This window comes from Anser cygnoides, chromosome 6 (assembly GCF_040182565.1).
Source record: "Anser cygnoides isolate HZ-2024a breed goose chromosome 6, Taihu_goose_T2T_genome, whole genome shotgun sequence".
Lineage (NCBI taxonomy): Eukaryota > Metazoa > Chordata > Aves > Anseriformes > Anatidae > Anser > Anser cygnoides.
Window position 1 is genome coordinate 5,336,774 of NC_089878.1, and position 17,088 is coordinate 5,353,861.

At 40.5% G+C, this 17,088-nt stretch overlaps 1 protein-coding gene across 6 annotated transcripts in view; it reads right to left on the reverse strand.

The window, feature by feature from the left end:
* Nucleotides 1–17,088, reverse strand: part of MYO1B (myosin IB) — a 185,761-nt gene that overhangs the window by 26,966 nt on the left and 141,707 nt on the right. For all 6 annotated transcript variants that reach the window (XM_066999045.1, XM_013187484.3, XM_066999046.1 and 3 more), the window contains 6 exons: nt 16,922–17,040; nt 16,025–16,111; nt 15,635–15,700; nt 2,959–3,063; nt 1,443–1,505; nt 483–683 (listed from right to left, as the gene is read on the reverse strand). In XM_066999045.1, coding sequence (XP_066855146.1) covers nt 483–683; nt 1,443–1,505; nt 2,959–3,063; nt 15,635–15,700; nt 16,025–16,111; nt 16,922–17,040 — 641 coding nt within the window. The remainder of the gene's footprint in view (nt 1–482; nt 684–1,442; nt 1,506–2,958; nt 3,064–15,634; nt 15,701–16,024; nt 16,112–16,921; nt 17,041–17,088) is intronic.

Below are 17,088 nucleotides of genomic sequence, written 5' to 3' on the forward strand. Positions count from 1 at the left end.
CAGTTCAAACATACAAAAATTCCACTTTCTTATCACCCTAACTATTTCTCATCACCATAATCAAGGACTTCACCTAGTTCAATGACAAAGAACATGCTTCCCAAAATATCTTGCCTTCAGATGCGTGTGAGTTTTTGTCTTTCTAAACAATATTTTTGTTTTTAGAGACCTAGCAGCACAAACTTTCTACTACTGAAGCACCTGGGACACCAAGCCCCTGTGCTGAAGGGAGCCCTGCCTTTGGTTTTGGCTACAGCAGCATGATCTCTGAAAATCTTCCAGCCAAAAATCAGTATCTTAGGTTCAAAAGTGAAAAGATTAAGGCAGGTTTGGATTTTCACATCGACTACTTATTCAGGCAGTTCTCCACCAGTACTGTAACATCATTTGACGGATGAAGAGGCTCCTCGTTGTCCCAAACCCACACTACACACAGGACCACCACTCTCCAAACACCACATACTCCCAGCATCAGTAGGTACCTTGCCAGCGTAATGCTGAATCCTGAAGCAGCTGTGAGGCAAGGAGGTGTCATTGAGGAACCGGGAGCACTTGCTCATCCTGCTCTCAAAATGCTGGTGAGTGGCACAGACTTGGTTCAGCTTTTCTAAAAAGGTGTCATCAGTAACAGTTCCCGGTCTCAGGCACTCCTCGTCTAGCATGGCCAGGATTCCAGTTTGGTTCTGCAGTTTCAAGACAGGAGTTTTAGTGTCTGCTTTCGTCATGTGTACATAAACATAAAAGTGAGATTGCTCTTTTCTGTGGGACTTCCGCAACCCAAAAAAATGTCCCCCAAACCATCTCAAGGTATGGCCAGTTCTCTTTTCCTCAGCCCCAATCCCAACAGATTTTTATATCTCCATTTTTAAAAGACTGCTTCAGAGACTGGAATCTCCTGACTTCCTTTTACTTGGGAATTTCATGTCATTTACTCAGACCATAGAAACGCCAACTTAAATGAAAGTAGCCAGTTTATGAGTAAAACCAGCATACATTTTATATTAATAGTTAAAAACTTTTATTTTCTGATTGTTAAGGAATTTGCCTTGCTAAGTCCATAGGAACTGCTCCTATTAGATACAAATATTTGTTGTAGTTAAAGCACTCAGTAACGAATCACTGAATTTTCTGGTTTCCATAGGGAAAGAAAACATTATTTATAATATTACATGTCATATCTTTTAATGAAAACACCACTAAATATAAACATTTCAGTTTTCTTTTTTCTTGCGTAGGCGCTGCTTACCATTTCTAATGCAGAAAAACATAATATTATGAAAAAACTGTTAATAAAACAAATGTTCACCGTTCAAAAATAGATGATTAATACAAACGGGGTTGTTTTTAAAAAAGCAAAATATACTGAGGATGTGTACAGATTTTATAGTTAAATTCAATACATGCATTATAAATTATTCATGGAGATTGTTAATATAACTTACATTTTCTATTAGGTCACAAATTATAGCGTTGTTGAAATACTCAATATGAGTCCACTCAATTCCCTACAGGAAAAAAAAAAGTTTGAACAGGAAAACAACTGATGGAGCTTTTCCCCCCAGGCAATTTAAATTATATTCCGGTTAACTATTTTTGCATTTAGTTCTATATCCTTACCAACATCTTATTTATTAAGAAAAAAAAAAAAAATGCAATCATCTCCTGCTAACATTATCTGCGCAGAACGACTGCCCTTGAGCGGCTGCCAAACCCACTCTCCATTCCTTTCCCCCATCAGTGTCAGCTTCCCATGCACTCCTCTGGAGCCGGGCCAGCCACCTCCTGCCCAGCCCGGGTCAGCGCAGCTCTCTGCACGCTCACACTGATTAGAAGGGAAGAAGCCCATTTCAGTGCAACCATCTGAGATCAAAATTTCTAAGCTCTAAGGGTCCTTTTTTTTGTTTTGTTTTGTTTGGGTTTGTTTCCTTTTTTTAATGGGTGGAAGAAAAAAAGGCTAAATTTAGATGACATCTGAAAAATCCAGTCTGTCGTTCAGATATTCTGATTTTTTCAAATATCAGCAATAACGTTTCCAGGATGAGATGCTAATGCATATGGAGGTAGTATAAGTAGAGTAAAGGATTGGAAAAGAAAAAAAAATCATTCTGAATTTGCATTCTGTGGTGACATCATACAGTTTATTTTTTTCAGAGTGTTCAAAATATCACTCAAGAAGCAAACTGCAGTAATTTCGTTTCATGAGTTTCCCCATTATACACAAAAATTAAAAAAAAAAGGCACGTCAAAGCTTCATATTATATCCTTGGGATTATACGGCAGGAACTTGACTCAATTTTCAAAAATGTTTGCACAGCAGAATGGTTTCATCCAATTTGAGCATGGACAGTGCATGCCAGTTTCTACATCTGTGAAGTGGCATTCGTCTGAGATGTGTGTATCCCAGGGAATGCTGCTAAAATGTATTAAACCTTCGGCTTGATGTTCACTCACACAACAACGTCACACACCGGAGTTTGGGCTCCACAGTGCAGTTTATAACTTACCCTTAAAGCTCTCACAGCTCAATTCAATAGTTAATCAAAAGAAAACAAGAACCAAAGTCTACTTGTAGCTCCTTTGATCTCACACGGTGTTGTTTCACCCACCCAAGTTTTTGAAATAGACTTAGCTGCGGGTTTATCCCAGATGTTACTGTGCCACCCCAAACGCATGCTGCAGGGTAGTGGCACTAACACCAGCAAGCAATATTGGTAACCTACTAAATTAATTAGCCCTTGGCTCAGAACTGTCAGTCACTGATGCTAATGTACGTAAGTTGGGTCTGTTGTACTTGGAGAACTCATCGAATGAAACAAAACCCAAGCTAACATTTTTGCTTAATGTGAACAGTCCTGCAGTCCCACACGGACGTGTGAAGAGGTTCAAGCACACATGCTGATGCAGCTGTACAGGGATGATGGGAAGAGGAGAGGATAAAGAGAGAGATTTAAGCATTACCTCTCGGATGTACTCCTCCTGCTCTTCTTTGAGGGTAAGTTCAATGAAGATCTGCTGCAGCTTCTCATTACAGTAGTTGATAATGAATTGCTCAAAGCTGTTGTCCTGCCAGATAAAACATTTGCATTTGGCTGTTGTGGAACACACTGGAATTGAGCTGGAGTAGGTTACTGCAGCAGTTGCAAGCCAGCGAGCTGCTTTATTAACTACTCCTCCTAGTTTTGTGATGTGATGGTTTGGGTAATATTTTATTCAGAGTGAGATTAGTTTGGAAAATTTAGACCTAATCCTTCCCTGAGGCTTTCTCCACTGAAGAGACCAGAAACTGTTGGTTTATATTCGTGATGCCTCTGTACCAATTCCTTGGGACAAGTCATATGGAAACCTGTGGTGTCAGGGAATGTACAGTTTTCCCTGCGCTAATCTGTTTCCATACATAACATGTGGTCCTACAGGTTCTGGTAAACAGAATTAGGAGAGGAGCACGAGCTCTTTTCCAGCCAGGATCGGTCAGCAGCAAATAAGGCACCCCGTCTCACTGCAGACCGGGGCCCACGCCGCTGTTCTGGATGCGGCTGGCGCTGGGTTAAGAGATGATTGCCTCCAGAGGTCAACCCACCTCCTCCCTGCTTGTGCCACTGCCCCCTAAAAGGCTGGGAATCAGAACTTGGTCAGCCAAAAACCCTTTGGAAAGGCTAATTCACACAAAACTGGCTTGGAGAGACATCACCATGGATGCGCTCCCAGAGGGACTCATAGGGACTGGAAACGATGACCACAGCAAGCCCCAAAGTACCCCAGGTAAGGCCCACACGCACACAGGTGCAACTGAAGCTTTACTCCTAACACCACCAGGGCCGGGATAAAAGCTGTGGTTCGCCACTTCATCTCATCATAATGATGTTAAATTAGTGCAGTTTGGAGGCCAGACACCCATTCTGAGGGCCACTCCCAAAGAAAAAGGGAACATCAGCAGCTTTTTTTTTTTTTTTCCTAACCAGTGCTTTTAAGAGCCATTAATACTGTAAGAATTGTATACATATGTCTGCAGAAATAACCGCAATCAGGAGTAATTTGGGATATCTACTGTTGGTCTTCTCTTCTGGGCTTTGTGGTTCCTCTACCCACCCCAACTTTCTTTTTTTTTTTTTTTCTATTCCTCAAGAGCACATTGCTTATTTAGGAAGGCTGAATATTTGCATAATAAACCACTGTACCTTCTTCCACTAAGAAGTAAATGTGCTCTACAATACCTGTGAATCTCAAGTTATGATAATAGATTTTTAATTATTTTTTTTATTACTATAGGCAACTGCAATCATTTAAGTGCTTAAATTAAGGATCTGGTCACTATGATTAAGAACACACAAGCAGATTAGAAAATATTGAGGCAGCACAGATTACTTTGATCAATTTAGTTTTAGGGAGAGCAAAATCATAGCTGATCACCAAACTTTCTCAGCCGCATCAAATTCTGCCCCTCACACCAATTGCAATTATCAATCAGAGACTGCAAAACTCGCACAGCTCTAGATGAGAAAGTTAAAATTTGGCATGCATCAAAACCGGCACTGCAAACAAGTCATACTTACTGCATTCTGTTGCAAAAAGAAATTACATAAACTGCAGTCAGTACTTATACCACTTCCATAGAAACACAGAACAAAAATATCTATTAGCATTTATTTGGTGTACCAAGAAGAACAGTCTTTTTTATCACATTTATATTCCACTGAAAATGTCAACTAGTGCATAGGTGATATATATTATACATGTATAGATGAGTGTGTGTTTAGGTACGGTCCAAAGATTACTGAATAAGCTAAGGGATTGAATCACATCGCTGTGTAACACAGGACAGCACTCTTGCATAGTTGCACCTCTAAATCAGCACATATCTTTTGTCTCTAAAAGCCACATATATAACCTTTGGGAGATAAATCTCAGTAAAATGAAGGGTGGGGGAGGTAGGAGAGAGCACGTGGAGAATGAGTAAAAGCTTATTTGACACATGCAGACAAAGCCTTCACTTCAGATATACTTAGTGGGAAATGAAAGGATCCCAACTGACATCACCTTGGCAAGAGGAAGGGTCAAACACGCTTCCCATCCTCCTGCCAGGTACATGCCACCAACGCAGCAAGATTGTTCCTCCAAAAGCCCATGTTATTCAGGCTGCAAGGACAGCAGGACTCATGTCTTACACATTACACACAGTCCTCAAAAGAGGATAGAAAACCGACTGCAAATCCAGATAAACCATCTAACTAAAAGGTCATTAACAGTACATTAAAGTAACTGCTAGATGCTTTCCTGATTTGCCACATACCTGTGATATTTATGTTTTGACAAAGAAAAGAAAACCAAAATCCACAGCTCTCTTTGGAAATCACTTATTTTAAGCTAGAAAATTGTACTTGACATTGCCAAGCCACTGAAAATTGCCATTCCGGGAAAGAGGCATTGAAGTTCAGCAGTGATTTTGGCATTTATGTGCAATACAGAGCAAAAAGCTAGCAGTTGATTACAGCACAAAGTGAGGGAATATGTTTCGAATTAATGAAATTCTCTAAACACTTAACTCTGAACAAATCAGTAGACATTCAGTACGTCAAATGTTCTCTGGAAAGAGGCATTTCCTTTCACAGGTTTTAAGAAACACTGTGAAAAACTGATTGCAGTGCTTGTTTCTGGGTAAAACTGAATAAAGTAACAAAGATTCTGTGAATTTATTCACTCTTATTGGAAAGCTATAACTTTTAATTATGCCAGGGCTTCACAAACCAGAGACCCATGCACACGATATTTTAATGATGTCTCCTTGAAATTAATGTGACAGAGCTAGGATGGGATCTAACGGATGTCTGGCATTAGTTTTTTAGAAGACAATGGGGAGTGATTAATACCAAAGACAGTACACCACAAACCCATTAGGGAGAAATGGGCTGGGAGGACCCAGCAGCCGGAGACTGTATGTGCTCCTTGTGCTGAGCATCCTCACTAAGTGACAGAAGGGGCTTTACTAAGCACAGAAGCAGCACAGTCAGACATCATATTTGGAAGTATTAGTAAATTTAAATATTCTTAGAAAAATTTAGGAAAGAAAAAAAAAATTAGGCTAGCACTTCTCAAACACCAAAGAGTGCCCGTTTCTCTTCCAGGCCATAATTCTGCTACTTGAATGTTGTAAGCATCACTTCAATCACTGCATTTTTATAGCAGTGTTTCAACTATCCCTTTGAAGCCACTATGGAATACAAAATATAACCTTTGGGGGAGAAAAAAAAAAGCTCAGTCTCTCAAATTAAATTAAAGGTGCTGGGAAACAGAATGTCTCCTTAAGTAGGCTTGAAGTCACATTAAATTTATAGATACAGATCAAGCAACCACCCTTGGCTTATCCTATCCATCTTTTATTGGGTGCAACAATGAATTTAGACAACTAGAAAAATGCACTGACAAAAATCAAAGCCTGCTTCACCGTGCTTTTCACTTCACAAATAATGGTGTCTTGGACATACAGTTTTATTCTTTATCAGCCTTCAAACTACTGGGCAACAGGGTGACTGCTTGGGAAATAGCAAGTTTTTGATCTCCAAAAAAAATTCTGCTCCATGCAGAAATATAATGCTTATATAACCAAGCAGATCATAATGTTGTACTCACTGAGGTGTAAGAGTCACCCTTGGAAAGATAAAAGTTCAAGTTTGGAACCGCTGGTATTACATGAATTACAGACAGGTGGCTTTAAAGCCTACAGAAAATATTTTTTGTTCCTTAATATTTTACCTAATTTCTTCTTTGGAAGATTCCAGTCATGCAAATCATGGAAGTATATGAAAAAACATGTATGGACATTCCTGACCTTATGCATTGTTGTACCAGTAAAACATCAATAACAAAGAAAAAATATATAACTATTTTTTGTCAATAATAATAGGGCTAAGCGCCTCTTACTAGCTTCAGGCATAAATGTCTCAATATGCTGATGCTAAGGGTCACCTCTTGCATTAGATTTACGTGTTCCATTTTCTTGTGTCCCTTCCACTTCAGCATTTTCCGCAAATGAAGCATATTTTAGTTCACCCAACCTCAGCTACGTCATCAGTATCACACATATTCACTATGTTTCTCAGTATTTCCTCTTCCTTCTTAATCCTTCACCCTACCAATTCTTGTTGAGAGCCAATTCAAAAATCTACACACTGCTCAGTCTATGACATTTAAAACATTTTTGTCACTGACAAAAAGGTGTCCAGCACGCACCTCTTCAAATATCTTATCTGAACACATACAACAAAAAATTACATGAGAAGTATTTAAATGAAAAGCACCATTTAAAACAAAACTCAAATATCTCAAGTTATGAGATGGAATCAACAGAACCAATGCCATTACAAAGAACTTTTTGATCAATACTGGGGAGAAAAACACATACAGAGACTGAAATTTCTGGTCTAACATGTGAAGCCGCAGAAACTAACTTTCAGCCAATGTAGCCACTGGCATCAAAGTCCCTGACCTCCTTCTACCATGGGCAGGTGAGCCCAAGTGGTTTCATCCAGTCTCTACACTACTACTGAGGCTCCCTATAAAAAAGCCAGATGGCAAAGGTAATGATGAAAATAGACCAACAAGTTCACTTCGCTGAGATGAGTGGTGAAATGAGCCAGCAAATTTCATTTACATCCTACTGTGATGTCTGGGGATAGAGATTTTTATGTATAACCACAAAAGGATGTACAACAGTACATATAAAAAAAATGAAAAAAAAAACACCACGCTTTTGTATCTTAGAAAGCAATGGGCTACATGGGACCCACTGGACTTTTTTTTTTTTTCCCCTAAACTTTCACAAAGTTAATGAAGATCTGTTATGAATATTTGTCCCTTACCGAGGAGTTACTGTGACTGTCTGGGGACAAGTGCTTATGAACAACTCAGGCTCCCTTTCTAGGCTACTGTAGTGTTAACGGATACAAAAAAGACGTTTAAGATAAAATCCCTGCATTTGTCACACGAAGAGGACATGAGATGTGACCTGTTGGGTTACTGTTGTCCACTCGCCTCTGTTCTGCCTCCAGCTGCAACAATAACAGGCCACATTGGGGGACCACATAATCCTGACCACTCTCTGTAGTCCAAAGCATTCACACATAGTTGCAAATGCATGTTTCTGAGCCTTAATATTGCCATTTCTTTCTTAGGCAACCAACAAATGAATGACAAGTCATCAAAAAAGTATGGAGCTTTCCTCTGCAGGGCAGAAGGATGCCATTGCTAATGGTATGGCAGAATGCTGCAGTGCCCATGGCAGCAACAGCCACTGGGACAGCACTATTTCATCCCAGTCCTGTTTTTCTGCTTACATATATGAACAGCTGATTAATCAAACTTACTCAAAAAATACCTTATGTGAACCAGAATAAACTTTGTGCTTTTGTATAAATACCTCTGTAGCCAAAGAACTGGAGAAAGGTATCATTTAACTATAAAAACTCCATGTAAATGTCATCATACTGTTTCAATGTGCCTCATGGCAGCAAGTAACAAAGATGTCCAAACCTCAGGAACTATCTGGTTTCTGTATTTGCCTAGCACAGTCACCATCAGTCGGTCCTGATGCAATTGACACTGGTATACCTGCTCTCACCTGTGTCCTCTGGACATGGGGGTCTGAGCAAATTTGGAGTTAAAAGGGCAAGTGACCATGGTGAACCCAGTGCATACAATGCATGTGCGATCCGCAGGGACACCCAGACAAAATCACTTCAACAATCTCAACCTGATAAATGATAGTTCTGAAACAACAAGACTCACAAATCAGCAAGAACCTGCTACATCATCTTACCCATTCCTCTGCTAAGACAAGATAGCTGCTCTAGGACCAAGTGTTATTTCCACGGTCTCAAGGAGAGCATTTGTGTATATTTGTTCCAGCATTTCTACAATTTCCTCTGCTGAAAGCAGACTGCCAATGGGATTTACTTCATAAACTTGCCTTTTGCAAAATAAGCCTCTCTAAATACCTAAATTATAATGTGATTAATCAAATGGTGATTAACTTCCTGAGATGAACCTCTGCTTCTGAATAGTAGCACCTAAGGGGAAATGATTGCTGCAGATCCATTCGGAAGTCTCGCTAGCACCTAGGAATCCAACCAAGGGTCACTCCGCAGAGCTCCCCGCTCTCACAACACTTGCCAGCAGACGTAGTTGATCAATTCCAGATTAAAAACTCAGTTCTCCTCTTTCACACTAGCCTGGGCTTTGTCCTGTGCGATCAAATTGAGCAGAGGGCTGGGTACGTGCATTTTGGCAACACTGCTTGCCAGCATATGATGAGCTGCTAGGCATCTGAAGAGGGCTGAACAATTTCTGAAAGGAAATCTGCCGCAAGGTATAGTGACTAGAACAAATTAGGTTTTGGAGGTTAAGGCAGCTGCCAGGACAACAGATAACCACGGCTGAGTTAGAGCTGAAGTCGAGACATGGAGAAAGGGGCCCCAGAGCCTAAAAAGTTGAAGATAACAGAAGATCCTGATAAGCCCATTTGCTCCATATGCTTTTTTCTCTATTAAGTCTTCTTTCTAGGTATTTGACGTTTCTCCAGTAAAATCATCCTTAGGGAAAAGAAGTCTGGGAGCCAGCAGCAATCTCTCAGAGCTCAGCATGGTCTGCGACTGCCATTTCCTTCATTTAATGAACAGGAGAGAAGCAGGCAAAGCGACTGGGCCAAGCTGTTATGCAGGTTTATGGTAAAAGTGGAAATACCTCCTCAGTTTTATCATGCCTCAAACATCTCAGAAATGTCTTTTCAGTGTTTACACTCTCCTTACTCGGTTGCCTTTCTCTAAACAAGAGATAATTATCAGAACTGTGAATATGTTAATATAATGAAATGGCATTCTTCGTATTTCTAATGGAATTTCCTCAATGAAGACATTGCACTTTATCAATGTCCAGATGACAGCTCAGATACAGCTGCACATGCAACATGACCAAGCTTCTTTCCATCACCACAAGGGGCTTCTGTACGCAAGCAAGAAGCTAACTGTGCCTGAAATAAACAGAAGTGCTATCATAGCGCATCACAGACTGAGAAAAGGACCTGGTTTTACCGCTGGGCAGCTTGTTTGGTTCTTTTTTGTTGGAGGCATTTTTATTTAGTGCTGACTTTTATGCATAATACGGTGGATGTTCTTGTGAGCTTGGATCAAAACGAGCTGAACAGATGCTGTCCCAGGAACTTCTCCTGAACTATCAATTCAGCCAGGGAATTTGTGGAGATGTTTAAAGCCCTTCCATGCAGCAGACGGCACTTCTCCCAGCCAGAGGCAGGCACATGTGGACAGTGACACGGGAGTGCTGGCAAAGACGAAGCAAGTGGGAACACCGAGAAACCTGGCTGGGGGCCCTGCTCACCTGAGTCCAGGGCTGCTGCCCACACCAGCCCTGACACTGCACAGGGGAGGCAGAGCCTGAGTATCTGACAGCCTGGAACACACCACGTGGAAATCCACCAGTACCCCTCAACCATGTTATCCAAGAAGTTTACCACCCAAGAAGCGAGATGAGGCGCACCTAACACCTCAGAGCAACCCTCAGCACATCTCTGAGGGCTGGCAGAAGGCCTCAGGCCTTCTTTGGCCTCTACTTCGGCAGGTCCATCCCTGGCACGGCCCCACTTCTCGCCCAGCTAAAAACCAGGCACAAGGTGCTGTGCCAGGGGACCCAGCAGAGTTTTTGTGCTCTCAAGCTGTCTTCTCTGGCAAGTCTAAAGAACAGGCCTTGTTTGGCAGCCCCAGCTTTCAAAAGCTGTGCTCCAAATCATGAACTTCATCTCATGGACCTGCTACAAAGCGGCTCCTGAAAATTCAGAGTAAGGCCTTTAAGCCAAGTAGCACAGACGTTTTTATCTCTAAAAGCCAGGCAGGATGAAACATTCACACTTGCTCCATGACACTCTATTTTCCATACCCTCACCTTCATCTACGCAGGAAACGCACAGGTGGGTACCTAAGCTTAAAGTTAAAGATGGGAACCCAGCAGGAGTCTCCTGCCTGCCTCTGCTGAGGGCTGCCGGGCCCCAGCCACCTGCAGCCCTCGCCCTGCACTTCCTTCTCACAACCCCACCATTTTGGAGAGATGTGGAAACCATGTCTGCCCCAAAACACCCCACGGAGTATGGCGGCCAGCAGCCCAGCCGGCTCTGGATTTCCACTAACCGTAATCCCTGCCCCACCTCAAATTGCAGCCCAGACTGCAGCCCAGCAGCACGTTTGGCTGCTCCAACACTCAGATAAATTCAGATAGGGTCAGGCTTCAACCCACCGCCTGAGCTCCGGCAGCATTACACAACCGGCCTCGTTCTGCAGCCTGCCTTTTTGCATTTAATCCTAGTCCCTAATCCTTGCCCACAGACAATTTGCACAGAGATGCCCAAAATTTCAGCATTCAGCTTGCAAAACTCTCGGTCCCAAAATACATCTTACCACAAAGAGCATGGCAGAAATCAAAACTAAACACAGCTTCACAGCACCTATTTTGTGGGCTGGTTAGCTCAGCTTTCTGTTGAGATCTGCCAAACCCACAGAGGCTGAGGATTATCAATAGATTTAAGTTGCCTAATCTGAATTTTTGGACAGCCCAGTCCTTAAATCTGTGCTCTTGGATAGCTTTGGGGTTTGTCTGAAAAACGCTTTTTGTGCTTGATAAAAACACCAATAGAAACCAAATACAAAGAGTATAAGGCAGTATTACCATCACACCATTCATTATCTTCCCCTTGCTAAGCTTCAAGAACTTTCCAGTTACTTTGTAAGTAAACTTCACCTTAAATTAAAGAAAATCTCAGAAAAAAAACAGCAGCCGATAAGTAGAGTCATCTTTCAAAACCAGCTGAAAGAAATCTCATTTACATAAACTTTAATTTGTTTATAATAAATAATCATCAAAAGGTCAAGTGTAGGATTTTTCAGAATGGTAAATCCTGTGTTTTGTGTTTTTTTTTTTTTTTTTAATATTCTTCTTACAGTAGGAATCGTAGGGTGATTTAAGGAATCATCCGCAACAGGAATAAGGCCTGGCAGGGACTTATTAAAAAAATCCAGTTTTTGCAGTGGAAGCAGATTACTCTTTAATGTATTCCAATAACTTTTAAGTGAGAACCTCAGAGCAAAACAGCTAGCTAGAATATCATTAGTTTACTCTTATAGTGAACCTGACGGGCAAGTGTAACATAAAAGACCAAAAAAAAAAAAATTAAAAAAATCAGTAAGCAGGTATCTTGCCACTTATTGCAATGGTGTTAATCTTCAGATGTAAACATTTAGCATATATATGAAAAACTCCTGCTACCCCTGCTATGATTTTTTTTGTGTGTGTGTTCTGTCTCCATCCATGATCATAACTAGACAAAAACGGATTGGGAATTAGATGATCTTTAAGGTCATTTAATGATAGATCTAGCTGCTTCCTGAGTAGAAACATGTTTAAAGCAGGTCTTTTTATTTTCAGCATATCAAACAGTTTACAAACTTAAAACTTAGACTTTTAACAAGTTTACAGATGAAGTCTTTCAAATTTATTTTAGCAAAAAAAAAATTCTTTGTGATCATGTTAATTCTAACCTTTAAGAACAAACATAACAATGAAAATATGACTTAAGAATTAGGTTCAAAAGGGAACTGCACATTTTTAGTTAGTGGTTGTAAGTGATTTTTCATTAGATGGATAATAGTCACTGCCATCAGCTACACTTCAGCTAATATTTGAAGGTTTAGCAATCGTATTTACAAAGGCACTACACAGCGAAACGCTCCAAATTTTACTATATTTTTAATGCTAAAAATCTTAAGACATTATTGACTTTTCCTCAAGTTTCCTTTATTGACCATCATTGAAATTTCATTCATTTATTGATTGGTTTAATATCATTAATTTTAACACTATATATTTTCTGTGAATCAGTTACTTGAGTTCTCAACAACAACTGTTGAGACACTTTGTTTTCTCAAAATCTTTAATAATTTTTGTGAGGCTTGATCATTTGTTTTAAGACTCAACATAAAAGTATTTGGCTGGCATCCTCTCAATTGATGTTACTATATATACATTCATTCAAATGACCACAAGAACAACCACGCTTTGTCTCTGCAGACTTATTTTACTCCATTTAAGGATTATGACATTACATCATCTTTTATTCCAACAAGAGCTGCATAGAAAATGAATTTTCTTTTGCGTTGAAAAGAGTATCTTTCCATTGATTCATCAAGAGATTCTTTGCCTTTGAGAATAAATCAGCAGTTTCTGATTATAAAATTAACCTGTCTAGAAACACAGGGATGGCTAAACGGGAAATACACCTACTGCAGGATTTTTTGAGGGATTCTTCTCCTATCAACACCCTTTGAATTACAATACTGCCACGCAGTCCCAATACTGGTAGCTGTACTCCGTAGTAAATCCAGAAATCTAAATTAATTGAGTTGCTTATTCAAACATCTTCAAATTAAAATTTAGTATGATACCAGCCACATGTGTTTCTCACATGCCGTCTGAATTCCATTTTGGATGTTCAGAAATAATTCCACTTATTTCAGTGATGCTGAACCAAGATGCTTGGCTGGGGCCCTCACCAGACCTTAGCGCGTGAGAGGAACGGTCCCATCTTGCATGAATGTATTTATGAATTGCCTTTCCCATCTCTTCCAGTAGAACCAGTGCTCATCATTTAAAGAACTGAAAAACAACTGCCCATATTATTCTAAAGTTTTTTGTCTGAATTGGAAAAGCTGCCTTGTAATTCAGTTTGCAAGGTAAGGGAGAAAAGCCTTGTTTTTCTCTTTCTCTTTTGCAAAACTACATCACCTGTACTCAGCTACTTATTTATAACCTTCTCAGATGTTGAGCTCCTACAAAAAACAAAATGACATGAGAGAAACAAGATTTATTTAGCCTGTTTCTGCAACACCATCCCACAAACAGCATTACACAGCTGGTTTACGCGCTTCTGCAAGCTTCCAGTTTCCACCTCCCCCTACAGACTTACCCTTAAACCAAACAGAACAGAAAGCTAATGAAAACAAGGGTGCTGCCCCAAGATGTCAGTACTATCGTTGCACTGCCTGGCTTGCTAAGGGTACACACCAAGGACCAGCACCAGAGATCTAGTGCTGAAACCTGAATTCAGCCACATGACTGCTTGCAATGTATTTTCATAAATACTCTCTTATGTTTAATACAAACAATATAAACCTAGCTGAGTAAACCCTTGAAGCAAGTACCAGCTTTGTTTTTCCTCTTCGCAGAGGTATTTTGATTTGCACATACTTTGATGTTATGCTTCTGAAATAAAGCTTACACCACCCTCCCACATGTAATTACTCTTCTCTAGATTGTTCCCATCTTCTACAGTCTAAACATCCCTGGATTTTCAAGAATGATGTAGGGAAGTGGGTAAGGCTTGAATGTTTTCTACTCATGTTTCTCCTCAGTTGAGTTTCTAGTTTAAACAGTATTCTAATATTTTCAACCAAGATCTATAAATCTCTTAAAATAAACTGTCAGAGTAAGACTTATGAAGACCCCCTCTCCCTGATGCTCTTTAACCCAATTAAAATTTCCTCATTTATTGTTTTTGTTTTAGAGTATCTCCAATCTAAAAATACTATCATAAACAAACAGCAGTGAGCCACAGATCATCAGCTAGTAATCAGTACAGAATATTTATCTGAGTGAAGCAAAATTAAATGGAATATAATTCCTTGTTTGATTTTGACAGGAAAAAATGTATAGTTTCTGGTTTGATTTTTAAAGGAAACAAAACTTGTTCAAAGACACCCACAAAACGCCTGGGTTTCTCTTATGCTCAGAATGTATGTCACAACAAAAAGCATTAGTTTATTGTCATAAATATTTATTTACCTATGGTGTAAAAACACAAGTTTGTCTTTCCAGAATTTTTGTTTCAGTTGCCATACACACCAAGACGTTCTTTCTCTGGCTTACTTTTCTACTGTTTTTTTGTCAGTATGACACACAGAATCACAGAATTGAAGGGGTTGGAAGGGACCTCGAAAGATCATCGGGTCCAACCCCCCTGCCAAAGCAGGCTCCTTAGAGCAGGCTGCCCAGGTAGGCGTCCAGACGGGCCCTGAATATCTCCAGAGAAGGAGACTCCACAACCTCCCTGGGCAGCCTGTTCCAGTGCTCTGTCACCCTCACCGTGAAGAAGTTCTTTCGCATGCTGGTGCAGAACTTCCTGTGCTCTATCTTGTGGCCATTACCCCTTGTCCTATCCCCACAAACCACTGAAAAGAGGTTGGCCAAATCCCTCTGTCTCCCACACCTCAGGTATTTATACACATTGATGAGATCCCCCCTCAGTCTTCTTTTCTCCAGGCTGAACAGACCCAGGTCTCTCAGCCTTTCTTCATAGGGAAGATGCTCCAGGCCCCGTACCATCTTTGTGGCCCTCCGCTGAACTCTTTCCAGGAGATCCCTGTCTTTTTTGTACCGGGGAGCCCAGAACTGGACACAGTACTCCAGTGCTGTCCTGTGTGACACACTTGATTCAAATTACATGTATTCTGATTACATATTCATAAACTACTCTATTAGGTTTAATAACATCTCTCACATTAAATGTTTACTATTATAAAGGTCTTACCTCAAAAATTTCAAAGCCATAGATGTCCAGCACGCCCATTACCTTCTTTCTCACTTTAGTTTGTGCCTTTAAAAAATATTAATAACAATAATGGGTTATTCATCTGTACTTTTCATACTGGACAGTCAAGAAAACTAATGTATTTCTTAAGTAGGCCGTCAGGTTGTGTAAACTAAGACGTTAAGTGTGGCTTCTCAAAATAACTTAATGTGAATGTTTTCATGAGCTTACAACAGAGCAGACAGCAATTTTTTGAGCTGTGATACAGTTATTCGCCTGTACCTTAACATCATACAACCAGGAAAAATGAAATTGGCAAACGCAGTTTTACCATCCAGTTTAATTTAATTCAATTCTATTGATTTTCTTACAGGCACAAAACAGCAATACCTTAATGCTCTCATTGATTCTGGTAACAAGCCAAGAAAAGAGCCGACTGTATAAATTCTTAGCCAGAGCATCACGGGCATAATAAGCCTAAACAGAAGAAAGAAGAAAAACATTATAAATGCTGGGCTAAACCCAAGTTTTTTTTAAGTTACCACAGTATCTTAAAGGTTCTGTGAACTGAATGTGCATGCCTCAGGTGGCAGTGCCTCTGCCTAAGCAGACTCCTGAGGCAGAGCAGAGTGCCAGGGCATCTCAGCAGTGCCAGCAGCTTGCATCAGCAATCCATCCTCCTGGCCATCAGCCTCCATCCTCCTGGCCACAGGCTGGCTGGCAAAGCAGCTGCAGCCAGGGCGCTTGTTCTGCCTTCCTGCAAATCCTCTCAAGACTCACATCCCCCATCCTGATCCTAAGCAAAGGATGTGATCAACTGCAGTTAGAGAAACGGCATTCCTGCTAGCCTGAGCTGATGAGACATGGGTGGCAATCACACTGGCTTTGCAGTATGGCAGAAAGATAAGTTCACACTGGCAGCAGAAGTTTTTCAGCTGCCCGGGGCATACAACTCACATGAAATTACTCCAGTTGCTCTAAACAAAACCAGGCTGCGACACCACAATACTTTCAACGTGCGTTCTGTGCAGAACTGCCTTAGCTTTTCATCCGCTCCAACATTTTCCTATCCCTTGTCTACTTGACATAATTAACGCATGAAAACAAAACACCCAGCTTATTTGAACACTTAGAAACTGTTGAATAAAAACACACTTATGATAGTGATATGTTTTACTCAGTTCAGCCTCTTAGTTGTGGTATTATTGGGGCAGTTGTGGATTAGTTATGTAGAATAAGATGCCATCTAAAACAATTCTTTCTGTTACTATCAGGACCTCTTTTTACCTGAGCCACATTCAGTGTTGTTGAAACTTTTTCTTGCTTGGCTTCAACTGTCCGGAAGCTGAAAGCTCTCTCCAGTACCGACTGGTCTATGCCTGTCAACTCGCAGATTTCCTTGAGCTCTAACATGAAAAAGGAGGGTGGAAATATAATGAACCCTTTCATCCCAC